The sequence below is a fragment of the Triticum urartu genome, chromosome 4A (assembly GCF_056163025.1).
Source record: "Triticum urartu cultivar PI428250 chromosome 4A, HENAU_Tu73, whole genome shotgun sequence".
Classification (NCBI taxonomy): Eukaryota; Viridiplantae; Streptophyta; class Magnoliopsida; order Poales; family Poaceae; genus Triticum; species Triticum urartu.
In genome coordinates, this window is record NC_141876.1 from 386,383,467 (window position 1) to 386,401,487 (window position 18,021).

Consider the following 18,021-nt stretch of genomic DNA (forward strand, 5'->3'; position numbering starts at 1 on the left):
CAAAAAAGGGTAATCTTCATGTCAGCAACCTCGTGCCAACCAAAAGAAAAACAATTATATATGTTTTTCACGCTTTTCTGTTAAAAGTTCAAGAATGAAATAAGTGGCTTTCAACTTTTTAGTGGCGGCATTGTGTGTGTCATGCACTTCTTGGAGGCGCCCCCCGGGGCGTTCAGGTGCTCGGTTAGAGGAATTGCACATACAGGGGATGGGACAGTGGCAGCTTGTGTGTTTGCAAAGAAGGAGCGGCGTGGCATCTGGCACGTCGACAATGGTGGGTCTTGGCGGCTTGGAGCAGCGGGGTCTCGGCGGTGGGCGCGTGATGATGGACGGGCGCAGGATGGTGGCATTGTCTGGCGTCGTGATGGCGTCGATGACAACTAGGCCTGACAAGGTCGATGCGTCAGTACAACTTTGAATATGGATCGGTGAAAGATGGCGGTGGCGACTTTTGAGAGTGCGCTGGAGTGTTGTGTGTCCCAGATCTGACAATGTGACTTGGTTGGGGCCTCCGGTTTTAGATGTTAGACTGTGGTGAGAGATTTGTTTGGTATTCGGCTCGGACGATCGACACTCCTTCATCGAGTGGATAGGAGTAGCGACATATGTTGTCAAGATGACAGCTTCAGATGTACGTATTACTTTGTAAGGTTTTTATGAATAATTAGTAAAGTGGCTACATGCATCGTCCAGATGTAGTGGCAAAGCCAGGAAATTAAGATTAGGGAGGCCAAATGACACAAGATTTTGATTGGAGGGGCCAAACTATACTTATGCATGTGTCTTTTTTCCTAATTTCTGCACTGTTCATCTTCAAACTAATAACAAATCAGAGATATTAGAGGGGAGGGGGGGGGGGCAGGGCCCTGCTGGTCCCCCTGGCTCCGCCACTGCCTAGATGTAGAGACCGGAGTCTTACACCTTTTTTAAGAAAAGAAAAAACACTTTTTAGCGTTTTAATGAAACTGAACATGAAAACATAAGAGCGCGGCTATCGATGAGATGGCTACATGTTTTTGATATTACTTCCTCCGCCCTGTAACATCTTGCAAAATGATTTTATATTCTAGGCAGAGGAAGTATTAAGTAAGAGAATTGAGAAGATAGCAACAATAATTCATACTTCCTTTGTTTCAAATTACTTATGTTATACATTTGTTTAGATACAAATGTGTCTAGATATGTTTTAGGATTAGCTACATGTGTATCTAGACAAATTTAAAACAAGTAATCTGGAATAGAAGTAAATATGGAAATCAGAAGGTCACGTGAGTGACCACCGGGGATACCACTATATAGATATGGAGAGGGAGCTCCAGCCTTCTCGCCTTTCTCGGTGTTCAATGCTCTTAAGCCACAAACTCTCTCTTCCTCTCTGCTGTCTCTCTCGCCCCGCTTCTACTGGGAGATTGTGCTGCGGTGCGAGAGAGAGATGATGTCGAGGGAGCGCAAGAAAGCAGCAGCTCTGCAGGAGAAGCTGCAACTCCTTCGCTCTCTCACCCACTCCCATGCTGTAATTGATCCATCCCCTCCCCTTAGTTTCTCAATTTCTGTCCCAGTTGTGCAATCTCCACATATGTATATGCCTTTTTCGCCTAGGAGCTGGTTGTGCGATCTTCATCATGCCTGCTAGCTAGCTCTTTCTTTCTGGGCAACTTAATTAAGTAGATGGATGTGATGCGTGGCTGCAGCTGAGCAACACGTCCATAATCATGGACGCCTCCAAGTACATCAAGGAGCTGAAGCAGAAGGTGGTGATGCTGAATCAGGAGATCGCTTGCGCGGCGCAAGACTCGTGCAGCAGACAGACCACCTACCCGACGGTACGTACGCATGAATGCTTGATTTGTTTCTTATATACTCCGTAAAGAGGGAGTAAAGAAATATAAAGAGTGTTTAGATCACTAAAAAGTAGTGATCTAAACGCTCTTATATTTCTTTCTTTACAGAGGGAGTAAAAGAGTAGCACACATGCTAACACAAGGCAGGGAGATTTGGATTGAAACAGTAGGAGTACACTACACACATACATATGTAGATGTAGGACCGCTCCTACACACATGCATAAAGCTTCCAAAACCCTCCCTGCATTTATATCGATCTGGTACGTACCCGCATGCAGGTGAACGTTGAAACCCTAGGACACGGGTCGTTCCTCGTCAATGTGTTGTCAGACAAGAGCTGCCCGGGGCTTCTGGTTTCCATCCTGGAGGCCTTCGACGAGTTGGGCCTCAGCGTCCTCCAAGCCACGGCCACTTGCGCGGATACTTTCCGCCTAGAAGCCATAGGAGGGGAGGTAACAACAAGCTAATACGCTATGTACCAAAATATATAACTAGCCTACAGAAACGTCTTATATTTTGTTGATATATGATACGGACTGACCAAAAGAAGAAAATAAATTAGCTACTGTATATATGTAAGCCAGATGATGATTTCCACTCTATCCATGCAAACGTGCAGAACCTGGTGGAGAACGTGGATGAGCACGTCGTGAAGCAGGCCGTGCTGCGGGCCTGCTCCTCGCACAGCGGCGGCGGCGGCAACAAGCAAACATAGCGCAAGCTAGCAGATCCTCGCCCTCGCCCTCGACCGTCAAGCATCTCAATAACATATAGTATTGGTTAATCTGGTCTATTGATTCTCCCTCTCTCTATATATATCATATATCTCCCTACCGTTCCTTCCTTGTTCGTCTACCGGTGATGGATGAATGATGAGGTGCCTATTCTCGATCGAGTAATGTTGTTAGTCATGATGCATGCAAGGCGGGGCATAATATGACCACGCATGCATCATGATTAAGGCCTTGATCATGTAACACATGCATGTGCTGTGAGGTCTGGAAGCTAAGAGCTAAACGGTTGGAGCCTTGTGTCGTACGTATCATATATGTACTCTTTCTCAAAAAAAAAAATGCAGGATGTACATGTCCACCTCCATCCATGAACCAGATGAGATCATGCATCAGGGCCTGACGACGCATGCATGCGATGCACGAGCACAACAGTTGTTGCATGGATAATAAAGCTCTTATCCGGGAAAAAAAAGATAATAAAGCTCTAGCTAGCTAGGCTCCGAATCTAATCTGTAGTGACTGAAAGCAGACGAATATGGAGGGAGCCCAATGGCTTCACAAGTAGGAGTAGAATAGTAAGCAACAGTAGGTGTGCAACCCTCAAGATAGTTTGAATAAAAGAGGAAGGGCAAAAGGCGAGGTTCCAAAAACAGAGGAAAGCAGCGAATGAGAGAAGGCCCGGCCGTGCATGCTGATTGATTTAGCCCGCGGTCACCCTCACACCTGCATGCCAAGGCAACGATAGGTAGAGAGGGTGAGGTCGGCCGATGGCAATGGCATTGGGGCGAGGAGGAGGGAGCACAAGGGCCGCTGTCTTGGTGCGTTGGCTAATACTCCCTCCGGTCTTTTTTACTCTACACATTGGATTTGCCGAAAGTCAAACTTTGCTAAGTTTAACCAAATTTATATTAGAAATTATTAACATCTATAATATCTAATAAATATAATATGAAAATATATTCCAAGATGAATCTAATGATATTGGTGTTGTTATGTGAATGTCTATAATTTTTTATATAAACTTGGTCAAAGTTGGATGAGATTGACTTCAGACAAACCTAATATACAGAGTAAAAAGGACAGAAGGGAGTACGTACGTACTCCTACTAAGCTGGCTGGCTACCCGTGAGAGATGACACGGGTGTGCTTCACGCGACGCCCTGACCTGCATCAGTATTTACCAGGCCCAGCTGGGCATGAGTGTAACAGTTTCCAGCTCCGGCGTCCAGAGCGTAGCCAGAGACCGCCTCCGGGCGCGCATTTGTCATGTCATGTGTTTGTGTTGTGTTGGCTTCCCCTGTCTATCTGTCTGTCCGTCCGTCCGGCACCGGCACTGGCACTGGCAGCCAGTCCGGCGCCCTTATGCCTCACGAGAGGGATTTTCGCGTGGCTCCATGTACGTGTGGCCCTGCCATCGCCCTTGTCGTCGTCGGGCTCGGACTCGGGCCCTATCCTACCTCCCCTGGCCCCTAGCCTCTGTTCCAGCGGCCTTGGACGGACACATACAGGGTGTGTGCTCCCCTGGCCCGTAGCCTCCGTTCCAGCCTTGGACACATAAAGGGCTGTTGCTCACGAGGCGACAATCAGGGCACTCAAACTCTGAGCAGGTCATGCCCCGGGCGGGATGCATGACTCACCACTCATGATGTGACGCTCGCTTCACCCATGGCCATGGATCAGGCTTCAAATCAACGGCCAAATGTACCGTAAATTATAATGTTTGTAAACGACTAACATAGTATATAGGTGACTGGTTATATGAAATCAAGACAACCAACGAAAACTGCATATTGGTAATGGCCGCTGAAAATGGTTAATGAATACCCCTACTTTTCATCGCCATAGTAAAACAAACAATTATATACTACAACCTCTGTTCCTAAATATAAGACGTAACAGAGGTCGTACTTGTAAGGAGGGAACAAAACTAGGCACTCAATCAAATCAAATCCAATCCTTGATATTGCATCAAAATACTTTTGGCAAGTTTGATGAAAGGGGAGCAAAAAATTCAACACTTACAGTCTGCAGGTTTTCCTAGTCTGGTCAATGAATGGCTCAGGCTCTCACAGTGTTAGATAAACGGCATTGCCTCCCAAAAAAGTATTGCTCCTGTATGGAGGATTGCCTGAGAAAAACATTACTTAAGGGTGTGTGGTTTGGTTCCTCATCCACTTCGTCATCAGCTTGATAAAGACAAATTAGCCACTGCCAGTATTCTTTCGAGCCATTTTTACCTGGTCGTAATCGTCTTTCCATGCTCTATAAGCTGTCCTAACTTCATCCAGCTGAGGATCTGGTATGCTGGTGAAGTGGTCCAAGTTCTCCACCCATTCTTGCCACGGAGGCAGGGATGCATCCAGGAATTTTGCTAGCTCAGGCACAAGAGCCGCCTTGTAGAATTCCATTACACCCTTCTTGATTTCTTCAGATTCATTAATTGACTGGATGCCAGGCCGAACAATACTCCCGTGCTTGTTCCTTGTGCAGAAACTGTTATCTCTGAGGATCAGAACTTCGGATGGGGCGATTGGTAAAACAATGCGAGAAAACTTTGCAAGCGAAAGTTCTATAATATCTTTGGGTAGTAATCCACGCTTCACTGCCACCGCGGTACCAACCATTTTCCGGATCTGAGGTCAAGAAAAGGAATAGCATCACTGAAAAGTCAGAGATCTGTATGCATAATACTTCTACTGTTAGGATAAACATTCATCTCAAACATCATGCTAGTTTAGTATATCAGCAATGAATTCTACATCCTAAAACCTGAACTAAGCTAGTCTACTAGTTATGCATACATTTAACAAAGGACTAGTTTATTGACACTAAATGCTGAATACTACTCCCTCCGTTCACAAATATAAGATGTTTTGGATATTTCAATATGGACTATAGTCACTATACAGTATACACGCACTGATATGAGTGAACAAACACACTAAAATGTGCCTATATACATCCGATTCAGAAAAAAGTTAGAAGATCTTATATTTGTGAACGAAGGGAATACTGTTTAGTAACCACATATCCAACTTAGAGAGAGCTAGTTAGTACCACTCAAAAAAAAGAGAGCTAGTTAGTGAAGAGGGATTGGGCAATGGGCATTACCAATAGAGCTTTGCTACATCTACAAGTAATTACGGGGTGAAGGGGCCGCCCTTCATTGGATATTAATGGGGGGCACGGGGCCCACCCCCTAAAATTCAGAGGGGGGGGGGGAGTTTTGATTAGGAGACGAGGGAGTCCATAAGTTTACATATAAATCGTTCGTAATGTTACAGTATATGTGGATTGCACTAGCCCTTTCCATCAGTTCGGACTTTTTGTTGCGTTGGCTAGTGCATGAAGCTTAACATGGTATCAGAGCTAAGGTCTTGAGTTCAAGTCCTGGTTTGTGCAATTTATCTAAAAATTGCCGATGCCCCCCTTTGTGTCCACGTATAGGCCTCTTGAGTCATACGTGAGTTTCGCGCGCCGTCGCTCTCTTCCGGTTGCACGTGTTGACTTGTCTTCCCCGTCACACGTGAGAGGGGGTGTTACAGTATATTTGGATTGCACTAGCCCTTTCCATCAGTTCGGACTTTTGGTTGCGTTGGCTAGTGCATGAAGCTTAACACGTAAGTCTAGCATTTTTGTTACCAATATACCATTCAATTGACAACACAGAAAAATAACTAAGCCTAGAAAGAAAGTCTATAAAAACGTTAGCATCATCTTGTGAATTTAGCTTTCATTGATGAGTATTTCTTCATAGACTCTGCATACCTGATGTAGCATAAAAGATGCTCCACATATCGTCAGTTCCACAAATTGAACTCCTGATGAACTCCGCAACTCTCTACATGAGCAGGTGAGGATATCTCTGAAGTGTGATGCACTTAGTCTGTCATTGTCATTAGGCTCATGGAGCCATCTAGCTTGAATTTGCACATGACTCTCAGGAAGTTCAGGATTATCCATATTACAATTATCTTCTGGTGCACTAGAATCAAGTATTGATGGAGAGTTTAAGTATTCCTCATCTATATCAGAAGTGGTTCCATCTCCAGAAGTGCTTTTGTCCGCAACCATTTCGGAGGGGATGGAATGCGCTGTTGTGCTTGTTTCTTTGGCCCTTCGGTGTGCTCCAGCTAGAACTTTTCTATACTTCGCACGAGCAGTGTAATTATGAAATGGGTGGTTTCCCTGCAAGTAGGAACAGTATAATGAAGCTTGTGCAGAAACAATTGAATGAAAAGTGAATGGGTAAAATTGTTATCTGATCATATCTGCCTTAAATGTGCTGTACAAAAATGGTAATCATTCGCATGGCAAAAATTTATCCAGCAATGACCCATAGAAATACCTGCACTTGGGGTTATATGCATGCACTTGGGGTTATATGCATGATTTGTCTTAGACAGGGAGGGGAATGTGAAATGTGGAAATATCACCTGGACCTGGTTGGGCAGGTCATTTACAGATTTATATTAATTCTGGAAACTGTATAACCGAAGATTACATTGAACAAAACGTCCTCGGTTGCTCAGCTTTATTAATGTCACTCAGGCTGCAAGTGGGATTATACATGGGCGTCCCACCTTGAGCCCACTTGATCCCATTACATTAAGTGGAAATAACCAGAGATCCCAGTAGAACGTACAGAAATTAGGTGGGAACAAGTGGGACTCCACTTAGCAAATGCAAGCATGACTGAAACATACGGAGTAGTACACACTAATTTAGCTTTCACGGGAGGTCCGTCAGCGCGTGCGACCACGTCGCTGTCTCTGGCTACATGGATATTAGACTGAAGACTCAGTCAAGCCGCACCTGTCCACAATCTCCCCAGGACTCGCACCACCTCTAATCTTCAGTTAGCACGTACAACCTGTACTCTCTAATTCAGATGTAATGCAATCACAATCCAAAGTTATCGAGTATCCTGGAGACCACCATGGAGGCATGGACGACCTCGTTTCCAGCACATCCGACCTGCAGTCGCCCTCCGCGGCCAGCAGCCGACCATGGAACACGCCATGGCGGTCCTCTCAGCAGACATCACCAATCAGTAGACCTGCCTGAAGGGCTTCTTGTACCAGAAGGACGGCGAGGTGCGCCGCCGCCGGCCACTACATGGTGCCTAACATCCGCCACATCTCATGGATGGTCGGCGACTCGCTTGCTATGGCCAAGAAGCTACCTGCTACACCTTGCGGCGTGGTGCCAAGAGGAAGTAGCAGGGGGTGCGGCGGCGGCAGCTTGATCGACGGTGGCGGTGGGAGCAAGTTGCAGTACCAGCATGATCGGCAGGGGCGATGGGCTCACGCTGCAGCACCCGCTCTATTCCTTAGTGGAGGAGAAACTATCGGGATTGGCTAGCTAATAGGGAAAGGTGGGCTCCCGGTGGGCTAAGTGGGATAACCCAATTATTATTTTTTCTATCCAATGGGATCCCACTAAAGCAATTTAAGTGGGATGGGCTAATTAGTCCCACTTAAATCCACTCCCACCTGCAGCCTGAAATGTCACCTTGTACTTCAATTTTTGTCTGGCAGATCACCTAAAATTGTTTAACTGGTCGCTGAAGTCCATTCAATGGTAAAGTAGGTAGAAAGTAACAAACTAGACCACAATGAAGCTACTGAACCTGCTAAATTATGCTATTACCCCCAGTATCCCGATTTTCATGGTTAATTTGCACTGCTCAGGTGTTTTCCATGTCAGTGTTTGTTATCATAGGCTGCAAGAAAGAAAATTCAGGAAGATGACAGGGTACAAATCATATTTAGTGGACTAACAGGTCAGATCTGATTATCCCTAGTGTAATCTTCTCTCTTATGTCAGTCTTATTCATCATATAGTTATATCAATATGTCTCCCCCAGCATATGTTTGTTATCAGATGATTCATCGAAGTATTCACAAACCCTGTTCTTCTGCACAAACAAGTCCACAGCATACAAAAGACATATTTAATCAAAAATTTACCTCAAAACATTTCAGTATGTTATTGAATTCAATTAAGTGCTCCTCCACTTCTCCAGAGCTACAACTGCTTTTAATTCCAATTATTTCAGCAGGCAGAAGATAGAAGTACTCCCGGTACAAGCATTCCCTTCTTACATCAAAACTCCTACGATCAAATGCAGACCATGTCATGGAAAAATGTTGTTGTTTATGCATAATATGTTTTCAAATTAAGGGGTTCCCCACAAATTTTCATTTCTGAAAAATTGATAAGACAAAACATCCACCATGTGTTCACCGAGATAAGATCCTGGCAGCATCCCCACATTCTCAATCAATACACTTATGCATAATATGTTAATGTTATGGCGCTGCTAGAAGGAGGGCGCGAGAGGGCCGGCCGGGGGCCTTTTGCCAACGGCCGGGCAAGAGGAAAGGGATTTCCTTCTTAATTCTTGCTTGATTAGATTGATACATCTCCTCTCTTTATAGAGAGGTTACTTGACTCCCAAGCAAGGCTTACTTGACCCCTAAGCAAGCGACCCTTATCTCTAATTAACCCTAAGACTAACGGGCTATACCGCCAGCCCAAGCCATTAGGCCCATTACGTACTCTAACACTACACCCCACCTGGACATGCAGCTTGTCCTCGAGCTGCAGCCTAACCAACTTATAACCATGACTCGACGCAACACAAACCTAACATCTAAAAACAAGCCTTTTACATCTCGGCTTGTTTTATTACTCTCAACCTGAAATGGATTGGGATGCTTTATTTTGGACCCCTTAACAAAAAGTGGACACCATCCGCACGTCGGACGTGCACGTGTACATCCACCTGGATCCCATGGACACCACCTGGACAAAAGGAGTGCATGTGTATGGCCACCTGGAAGTGGTCGCAAGAGCGACCAGCAGAGGGGCCCTCGCGGTGGCCGACGGCGGAATGCAGTGGTGCTACGCGGTGTGCTCCTGTCGGTGACACCCTGCCTTCTCCCCGCCGGACGGCTGTTGGTCTGCACCGCACACGAAAGAGTGGAGGGCTTGTGATGGAGAATGACGAGGAGGGGTGCGTCCCCCAACCGCCGATGTCGCAGACTTTGATGTCGCTGCCCGCGGGAAAAACAGCATGCCCACCGCCCGTGGGGGAAACCGCATGCCCAAGATCCCCGACGCAGTGGACGAGATCGAGGTCCTTTGCGCAGCGAAGGGCAATTTGGAGGAGCGGCAGCTGTAGACCATGCATCTCCCGCACACGCTGACGCGCTAGGAGGCCGCGCGCGGCAGCCTGCAGCCTCACCGCCGCCGACACGTGGCGGGTAGTGATCCAAACCGGAAGCGGTGACGACGACGGCGGGAACTTGATCTGCTGGATGGGGACGCCCTGGGGAAGCGGTGATGGTGACGGCGGGAACTTAATCCGGTGGATCGGGACTCCCGCCGGCGCGGTCGATGTGGGACCGGAGCTGACCGCCGGTGGCTGCTGCAGCAGAGCGCCGGGCGCGGCAGAGGCCGCCAGGAGCGGCGGCTGCCACTGCAGCCAGGGCGGGGCGATGGTGGCTGTGGATGGCAGCTGCAACAGCCCGGCGAGCGCGGCGGGGACGCCTTGGGGCAGCAGCAGCGGCTGCTGCGGCAGAGCGCCGGGCGCGGCGGAGGCCGCCAGGAGCGGCGGCTGCCACTGCAGCCAGGGCGGGGCGGTGGTGGCGGTGGATGGCAGATGCAACGGCCCGACGAGCGCGGCGGAGGCCGCCGGGTGTGGCGGCTGCCACAGCAGCCACGGCGGCGCGGTGGCGGCAATGGGCGGCGCAGCCTGGTGCGGCAGCAGCCACGGCGGCGCGGTGGCGGCGATGGGCGGTGCAGCCGGGTGCGGCCTGTAGGACCCGGCCAAGAACAGGCGGATCTCCTGGACCGCCTGGGTTAGGTCCTGCAGCGCCCTGGACACCTCCGGGGTGAGGACGGCGGGGGCGGGCGCGATGGAGGATCCCGGCGCGGGCAGGAGCGGGGCGACGGTCGTGGTGGTCGCCGAAGGCGACGAGGTGACCGGCAGTGGAAGAAACGGGTTGGGCAGCGATGAAGACATGATCGAACCGAAGCTAGCTGATACCAAATTGTTATGGCGCTGCTAGAAGGAGGGCGCGAGAGGGCCGGCCGGGGGCCTTTTGCCAACGGCCGGGCAAGAGGAAAGGGATTTCCTTCTTAATTCTTGCTTGATTAGATTGATACATCTCCTCTCTTTATATAGAGAGGTTACTTGACTCCCAAGCAAGGCTTACTTGACCCCTAAGCAAGCGACCCTTATCTCTAATTAACCCTAAAGACTAACGGGCTATACTGCCAGCCCAGGCCATTAGGCCCATTACGTACTCTAACAGTTAAGTAGTTAACCATGGGACACCAGAAACATCCCCGGTACCTTTGAGCAGGCAAGATACTGAAAACTTTGATATTATCTGGTAAATTTGAGTTAATAAAGTTCGCAAGAGCAATGCCATCAGGATCCTTCTCCCATGCTCGATCAGGGATTTCCATCTTAAGAGAGATCATTGTAGCCAGTGAATGTACCTGAAATTAGTCCATACTAAGCATGCATAAAAGCATTGTTAGCCAAAAGTAAACATATTTTTTCACTCAATTAGGAAATCCAAGAGGTTAAACTGTCAAGTCCTACCCCTTTATCAGTTCGGCTGCTCCTTTCCCAACCAACTTTTTGCAACTTTCCATAATTACTCTCAAGAATGCCCCCTGCCTTGAAGATGGCAGATTCCAAAACTGACTCAATGGCTACAGAAGAAGACGAGAACGTTTAATCAGCATTCACTAATCCTCTATGATGATACTTGACATAGAAACAAGGGTCAACTTAGAATCACCCTTTTTTGGCATCTGATTAATAACATATAGAATTCCTGGTGGAATAACTATACTTGTGCACCCATAAATAGCATTCATGTTATATACTTCCAATATCACTCTCATAATCAACTTGCCATAATGCCACAGAACAAAGCATGACGCCATGTATAATGTATTTCATGTTAATGGTAGAGGAAATTGCACAAATACACAACATTTGTTAAGTGACTAGAGGGACGAGTTGACTTGAGCTGAGCCAAGCCAAGCCAAGCTCAGCTCTCTGGAAAAATTATAATATTCAAAGTTAAAAAAATACAAAAATTATAAATCCTTGAAAATGTTTTTTTCTTTGAAAAACTTGAAAAGATCTGAAACAATTCCAGCAATTCAAGCCATCTTCGTTAATCAATCTGGGAATTTTTAGCCTATGTTGTTTAGCCATTGTAAAGTTTGGAGAGTTTTTGTAAGTCAACTCATCACGTTCATACAGAAAATGTCCAAAATTTAAAATGGCCAGGTAAAATAGGCTTAAAATTTTCCAGATTGATCAACGAAGATGGACTGATTTACTATAATCTTTTCAGTTTTTTCAATTTATTAAGATTTTTTGGAAATTTTGATTTTCTTACTTTGAATATTATAATTGGCTCGGCTCAAGCCAAGCCGTCCGTCTAGTCACTTACAGTGCGTTTGGTTGGGGGTAATTAGAGCTAGGGAATGGGAATTGAAGAGGTACGAGACTTCAAATCTATTTTTTGGTTAGGCGTCTGCTGCCCCATAGAGCTTGGGGGTCTGGGCGTGCGCGACATCGTACGCGCCGGACTCGCACTGCAGCTGCGCTGGTTATGGTTCTCTAGAACGGATCCCGAGCGAGTGTTGCAAGGGCTCGACCTCCAGTTCTCGCCCATGGAGCGCGCGCTGTTCTGGGCATCCACTTCCATGGTCGTCGGGAATGGACTGACCGCCCTGCTATGGGAGGACCGGTGGATCAACGTCCGCGAGCTCCTGCCCAATCTCTACGGCTGCATTCCCAAGCGACGGCGCACGGCGAGAACACTGGCGGACGGGCTCAATGGCAACTCCTGGGCACACGACATCCACGGCAACCTAGGCCTGCATGAGATCGCTCAGTATCTGAAGCTATGGCAGATCATGCAGCAAACCGAGCTTCCACCGCCCCGGACCAGCTGATCTGGAAATGGACGGCGAGCGGCACCTACTGCGCACAGTCCTGTTACTTGGCCACATTCCATGAATCGACCGCCTGCTACTCCTGGAAACTTATCTGGAAAAGCTGGGCGCCGCCGAGAGTCAAATTCTTTCACTGGCTGGCCAACCAGGACCGTTGCTGGACTGCAGAGAGGTTGGCCCACCCTGGACTGCAATATCACCCTCGCTGTCTCCTATGCGATCAAGAGCCGGAAACGATCCGACACCTACTGCTGGAATGCCCCTTCGCTCGCCAAGCATGGCACGAGGTCTTGGCCTGGCTTCGCATCCCAGCCCCAATACCCAACCGCGAGCCCTCACTCATGGACTGGTGGAAGCATGCTAAGGAAAACACACCGCTGATCCTTCACAAAGCCCTGAAATCCGTCGCGCTGCTCGTGCCCTGGATGGTTTGGAAGCCTAGGAACAGCTGCGTCTTCGACAACGCAATACCATCCATCAATACGCTTCTCGATAGAATCAAGGACGAGGCCTGCTCTTGGGCGGCTGCCGGGGCAGCTGGCCTCCTGCTTCTGCTACCACAAACTTGGGACGTGCACTGATCATGCTGTACTTCGTGTGTCCTCGGATGATTGTAACTAAACATCTATCTTTTCAATGAAGAAACGCAAAGGTCCTTTGTGTTTTCTTGAAAAAAAAATTGTTTGGTTAGGCAGATTGGGAATTCATAAGGGAATAGGCATGGTACTTGAGACTCCAACTCCCACCGTTTCATTAAACAGGGGAGGGTGTGGGAGTTGAAAGGGAATTGTTTTAGTGAGTCAATCTTAACCCTTCATCATAACTTACGTTAACTTCCCTTGTCTAGTCTCTCGTCAATTCCCACGAACCAAACAAGGGAATACAATTTCTCCTCAAATGCTAACACATACTCCCTCCATTCCAAAATAGATGACCCAACTTTGTACTATACAAAGTTGGGTCATCTATTTTGGAACGGAGGGAGTAATTCCTATCATGCGTCAAACAGAGGATTAGAGAATAAAATGATTCCTCCCACGTCTAATCTCAATACAACTCCCTAATCTAAACTCCCATTCCCCTTCCCAAATATTGCCAAACACGCTGTTAACACATGAGACCTGAACGTCATATTTCTCATTAAGTGATAAATTGGAATAATTTGTGTTTTTTGTTACTGACTAGTCCTAGAGTTGTGGTTTTTTGTTGAAATCCCTTAGAGTTGTAGTTTTTTGTTACCTCAACCCCAAATGTTGTGTATTTGTGCAATTTCCTCTAATGGTAATAACATACTTTATTTATTGCAAGAATATGTCACATTCCAAGCAGAGATCCCAAGTTCCCATAGAGAGAACGAATGATGACAATTGGATGCAACTAACATGAAACACATGTACTTCCCCAAAATGCATTTTTGAAATTCAAGCATCAAATCGCAATAAATAAATAAATAAATAAATAGCAACTGACATATCAACAACTCAAACGCATAGATCAACTAAGCTATAACAAAACAAAAGGGATTACTTGAATCCGCGCTGAGATCTCGCTGCTTCTGAAGACCTGGAAGAAAAAGACCAATGCACTGGATCAATGCCTCAAGCAAAGACCAACCCGGCACGCATCACAGTGATAGAAACCAACGAGCAAGGCATCCCATATAACCTCGGTACTCGCTGCCGACGTAGCCGACGCGGAGCACGACCCTCTTCTTGCGCGTAGACTCCCACCTCATCCCGCCACCTCCATCGCTGGAGCAGGTTGTAGGAGGAGCAGGAGGCGGGGTTGGCTGTAGAGAGGCGGCGCCGAGGGCGGGGGCGGAGGCAGAGTGCGAGAAGCATAGGGTGGTACGGAGGAACCTAGGGTTAGTGCACCGTGTGAAGATAGTGGAAGAGAAGGGTCTCCAGAGAAGCCACGACGACGTCGTGGCGGCGGCGGCGGCGGCGGCCATGGGCGAGGAGTGCGGAAGGTTAGATTATTATTTTTTAGTATAGGCCGGATTAGATCTGTGAACGGAGAGCAATAGTAGTCATTGGGCCTAGCATTAGAGTGGGCTCGAAGTTAAAGCCTTCTAATGTCACTGGCAAAGCTTAGGACCTGTTGGGAACGCAGCATAGGAAAAACACAGGTGATTCTCGAAAATTCACGCAGTTCGCCAGGTACATGCAAGGCCAAAGGCCCCTCCGACGGGTTTTTGCCAAAATTCACGTGAACGGCGCGGTCCGGCGGTACCGGGGTGGTTCTGCCGCTGCTATATGCCGAGATGAGCAGGGCAACTACCTTGGGAGCTTTTCACTGGTGATTGATGGATAGGTAGACCCTGTCATTCTTGAAGCAATTGCGTGCAGGAAAGCAATGGCCCTTGCGGAAGATTTGCTAGTACAAGACTTCGTAATCTCTTCAGACTGCAAACAGGTCGTGGAAGATATACAAAAAGGAAATCAAGGTCCTTATGGATCCATCATTACAGAGATAAAACTTTGAGCTACTAGTTTTAGATGCAGTTTTATTTTTAAAGGGCGAGCCGTTAATGGCGAGGCCCATAGTTTAGCTAAGCACTCTCTTTCCCTCGGTCCAGGACGCCATGTCTGGTTGGCTAATCCCCACGATCGGAATTGTATCCCACTCTATGTGGATTATCATCAATAAAGCTTAGCTTTCTCCTAAAAAAAGTGATTCTCGAAAAGAAAAAAGGAAAAACATAGGTGTTACTCAGAAAAAAAGGAAAAAACACAGGTGTAAGAAAACACAGGGTGTCTAAAAAAAGGAAAAACACATGAGGATCCAATTTCTTCATGCCTATTCTTGATAGAGGGCCTTTCATGCCTTTTGAAATCTATTGACGAGTCATTTAACTTGAGTGCAATTAGAGTTGCTGCTTCGGTTGTAAACCACTTATTATTCGCAGATGACAGCCTTCTATTTTTCAAGGCTAGTGTTGAGATTAACCAATTGTTGAACACATATTGTCAGGCTTCGGGAGAAATGATCAATCATGATAAATCATCGATCTATTTCAGCAAGGGGTGCCCAGAGAGTGTGAGAGAGGAGCTCGAGGGATATATTGAGACAAGGTTTGATCCTGTGGATTGTTAATGGTGATTCAACAAAATTTTGGTCTGATAATTGGATCCCTAGAGATGTTATGACGAGGCCATATGCGAGGCGAACTAGTAACCCATGAGAGTTAGTATCTCAGTTAATATGTTATACTTTTGCAAGGTGGGACTTGACAAAGCTACAGGAAGCTTTCCTTCCTATAGACATATCAGCCATACTACAGATTCCCCTATGCACAAGCAATGTGAGCGACACCTGGGCATGGAACTTCGAGAAAACGGGCAATTCACGGTAAGATCTACATACAGAATGATGATAGATACAAAGTTTCTGAGAGGGTCGTGGATAGATGGTACGGCGGGTTCCTCAAGCACCGACCGTGACGCTGCATCATGGAAGCTCCTGTGGAAAACTCTTGTTCTAGGAAAGTAAGGATGTTTATGTGGAGGTTAGCGAGACAATCCCTGCCCACAGAGGATGTTTGGGCTCATAGAAAAATGTCCCCGACATGTACGTGTGGACTTTCTGGCGCCGAGGACTCATGGGATCATTCACTACTGGAATGCTCTATGTCAAGATGTATATGAGGCTCTTGTGGGTAGGGAGTTAGTTGAACACTTGTGCGAAACTACAGAGCCAAGCACTAAACAATGGTTGTTGGCCATGTTAGACTCATTATCACATGCGGAGTTTGTTAAACTAGAGGGATATTTGAGCAATTTGGTGGGCACGGAAAAAGGCAATTCATGAAGAGATGTATCAGAGTCCATGAGCCACATTCCAATTTATTGTTAGGTTCATGGCAGACTTGGAGATTGTATCGAAGAAGATGACAGGTACCCGGCTGTTTCTACAAGGGCTGCTCGCCCGAAGGCCCCCCTCCAGTGTTTGCTAAAATCCATGTGGATGCAAGCACTTCACAAAACCATGTCATGTGATCAACAGTTGATGTCTGTAGGGATGCACATGGGAATTTTATGGGTAGTTCTTCCCTGGTGATACATGGTACAAGGGGTGTCGCGACGTTAGAAGCCATTGCATGTTGAGAAGCCTTTTCTCTAGTCGAGGATCTCCAACTAAACAGCTTCATCATTGCTTTAGACTCAAAGCAAATTGCATATGATATTGCTAAAGGTAGCAATGGACCCTATGGTAGAATTATTAGTGAGATTAAGAATAGGGCAAAACCTTCAATTGTATCTTCACTTTTGAAGGCCGCGCTGCCAATCGAGATGATGATAGGTTAGCAAAGTTCTCACATTCTCTTGATCACGGGTGACATGTTTGGCTACTCCAACCCCATGATCCTATTTGTATCCCACTCCATGTGGTTTTTGAGTAATGAACTTGGTCTTGCCCCACAAAAAAAGGAAAAAGGCAGGAATTGACATGACATGCCTCACAAATCCTACAAGGAATCAAAACACACGAATCAGACAGAGTAGCCATTTGGATTGGAGGATAGGAAAAGTATAGGATTTATTTGAATTCAAACAACTAGTCGTTGTCCTTCTCGTTTCTTGTGAGCTAGCCGTTGTGTTCTACACAATTCCATATCCTTCATAATGAGGATATGTCATGGGTAATAAAATGCTCCTATAGAAATAGACCCACTGCAAATTGTGGATGTTCCTAGTGGAGACCATAGTTATAACTCCAATGAAGAGCATTCAACAACTCACATGAAGAAGGAAACTGAAAGAGAGATTATATAGCACACAAAATGTGGGAAGATTACATTGCTAGTAGAAGAGGTTAATAATGTACTGGATTTTATCATTTTTTGCAAGCATTATTATGGAGTCGGACTTGTAATTTGTACGAATATGATGACCATACAATATCCACCTGAAAGAAAATAACTTCATTCTTGTTAATTAGTTCACCTTACAAAAGACCAAAAATACTTTGTAACATGCTAATAGCTGAGGGATTTGGCATCCTTTAAGTTATGCAAAAGTATGGCTGCCTAGCACACAAAAGATCAAAACTATATCACCCTTCACCACTCCCAACCAGTAATTTGTCTGGATCTTCCTAATTTGGCTTTTAGCCAAACCTACTTTCTGGATTTAGAGGATATCAAAAAGCTATATCCTAGTCCTACATATGAGGAATGGAAGGAGTTCCTTGATTATCGAGACTCAGATGCATGCAAACAGGACAAAGCACTACTGCGGGATGCTGCTAATGCGACACTACAATCAGAGACCCTTCGACGAAACTGTGTGTGATGGCTTAATCACAAATGGTGATGTGATAAAACCGTCAAAAAAAGATACAGCACATTTGTGATGGCGGACACATCAAACACGATTTAGATTATAGTTGCGTGTGTGATGCGTGACATATAGTTCACTTGAAGGAACTGTTTGCGGTGACCATAA

The 18,021-nt window shown here is 46.5% G+C and overlaps 3 protein-coding genes across 4 annotated transcripts; 1 reads left to right on the plus strand and 2 right to left on the minus strand.

Moving 5' to 3' along the window:
- Nucleotides 1-1,229: 1,229 nt before the first annotated feature.
- Nucleotides 1,230-2,687, plus strand: LOC125551710 (transcription factor BHLH3-like). The gene is made up of 4 exons (XM_048715007.2): nucleotides 1,230-1,513; nucleotides 1,692-1,823; nucleotides 2,123-2,296; nucleotides 2,464-2,687. Exons 1-4 carry the CDS (start codon nucleotides 1,433-1,435, stop codon nucleotides 2,557-2,559), a joined length of 483 nt encoding a protein of 160 aa, XP_048570964.1. The 5' UTR covers nucleotides 1,230-1,432; the 3' UTR covers nucleotides 2,560-2,687.
- A 455-nt stretch (nucleotides 2,688-3,142) lies between these two features.
- On the minus strand, nucleotides 3,143-14,738 carry LOC125551709 (Pseudouridine synthase family protein). Of its 2 annotated transcripts, XR_015601206.1 has the most exons (8): nucleotides 14,240-14,738; nucleotides 14,102-14,137; nucleotides 11,199-11,311; nucleotides 10,944-11,092; nucleotides 8,551-8,695; nucleotides 6,347-6,766; nucleotides 4,601-5,211; nucleotides 3,143-3,432 (listed from the first exon to the last, which is right to left on the minus strand). XR_015601206.1 is itself a non-coding variant. In XM_048715006.2 (7 exons), the coding sequence occupies exons 1-7, from the start codon at nucleotides 14,523-14,525 to the stop codon at nucleotides 4,780-4,782; spliced, it is 1,581 nt and encodes a 526-aa protein (XP_048570963.2). In that variant the 5' UTR covers nucleotides 14,526-14,738; the 3' UTR covers nucleotides 4,514-4,779. The 2 variants fall into 2 exon arrangements, 1 of the variants encoding a protein (XP_048570963.2); XM_048715006.2 differs by lacking the exon at nucleotides 3,143-3,432 and having other exon boundaries at nucleotides 4,514-5,211.
- On the minus strand, nucleotides 8,702-10,937 carry LOC147975922 (uncharacterized). Its single transcript, XM_087518458.1, has one exon. The coding sequence runs from the start codon at nucleotides 10,608-10,610 to the stop codon at nucleotides 9,303-9,305; it is 1,308 nt and encodes a 435-aa protein (XP_087374584.1). The 5' UTR covers nucleotides 10,611-10,937; the 3' UTR covers nucleotides 8,702-9,302.
- Nucleotides 14,739-18,021: the final 3,283 nt, after the last annotated feature.

What these genes read in the sequence shown, in the direction of transcription:
- LOC125551709 (XM_048715006.2), bottom strand. Translation starts at nt 14,525, where the DNA reads ATGGCCGCCGCCGCCGCCGCCGCCACGACGTCGTCGTGGCTTCTCTGG. An exon ending in GCAGCCGAACTGATAAAGGG is followed by an intron (nt 11,093 to 11,198) that starts GTAGGACTTGAC and finishes GACTAATTTCAG; the next exon opens with GTACATTCACTGGCTACAAT. An exon ending in CATCTTTTATGCTACATCAG is followed by an intron (nt 5,212 to 6,346) that starts GTATGCAGAGTC and finishes TCTTGACCTCAG; the next exon opens with ATCCGGAAAATGGTTGGTAC.
- LOC125551710 (XM_048715007.2), top strand. Translation starts at nt 1,433, where the DNA reads ATGATGTCGAGGGAGCGCAAGAAAGCAGCAGCTCTGCAGGAGAAGCTG. An exon ending in GACAGACCACCTACCCGACG is followed by an intron (nt 1,824 to 2,122) that starts GTACGTACGCAT and finishes ACCCGCATGCAG; the next exon opens with GTGAACGTTGAAACCCTAGG. An exon ending in TAGAAGCCATAGGAGGGGAG is followed by an intron (nt 2,297 to 2,463) that starts GTAACAACAAGC and finishes GCAAACGTGCAG; the next exon opens with AACCTGGTGGAGAACGTGGA.
- LOC147975922 (XM_087518458.1), bottom strand. Translation starts at nt 10,610, where the DNA reads ATGTCTTCATCGCTGCCCAACCCGTTTCTTCCACTGCCGGTCACCTCG.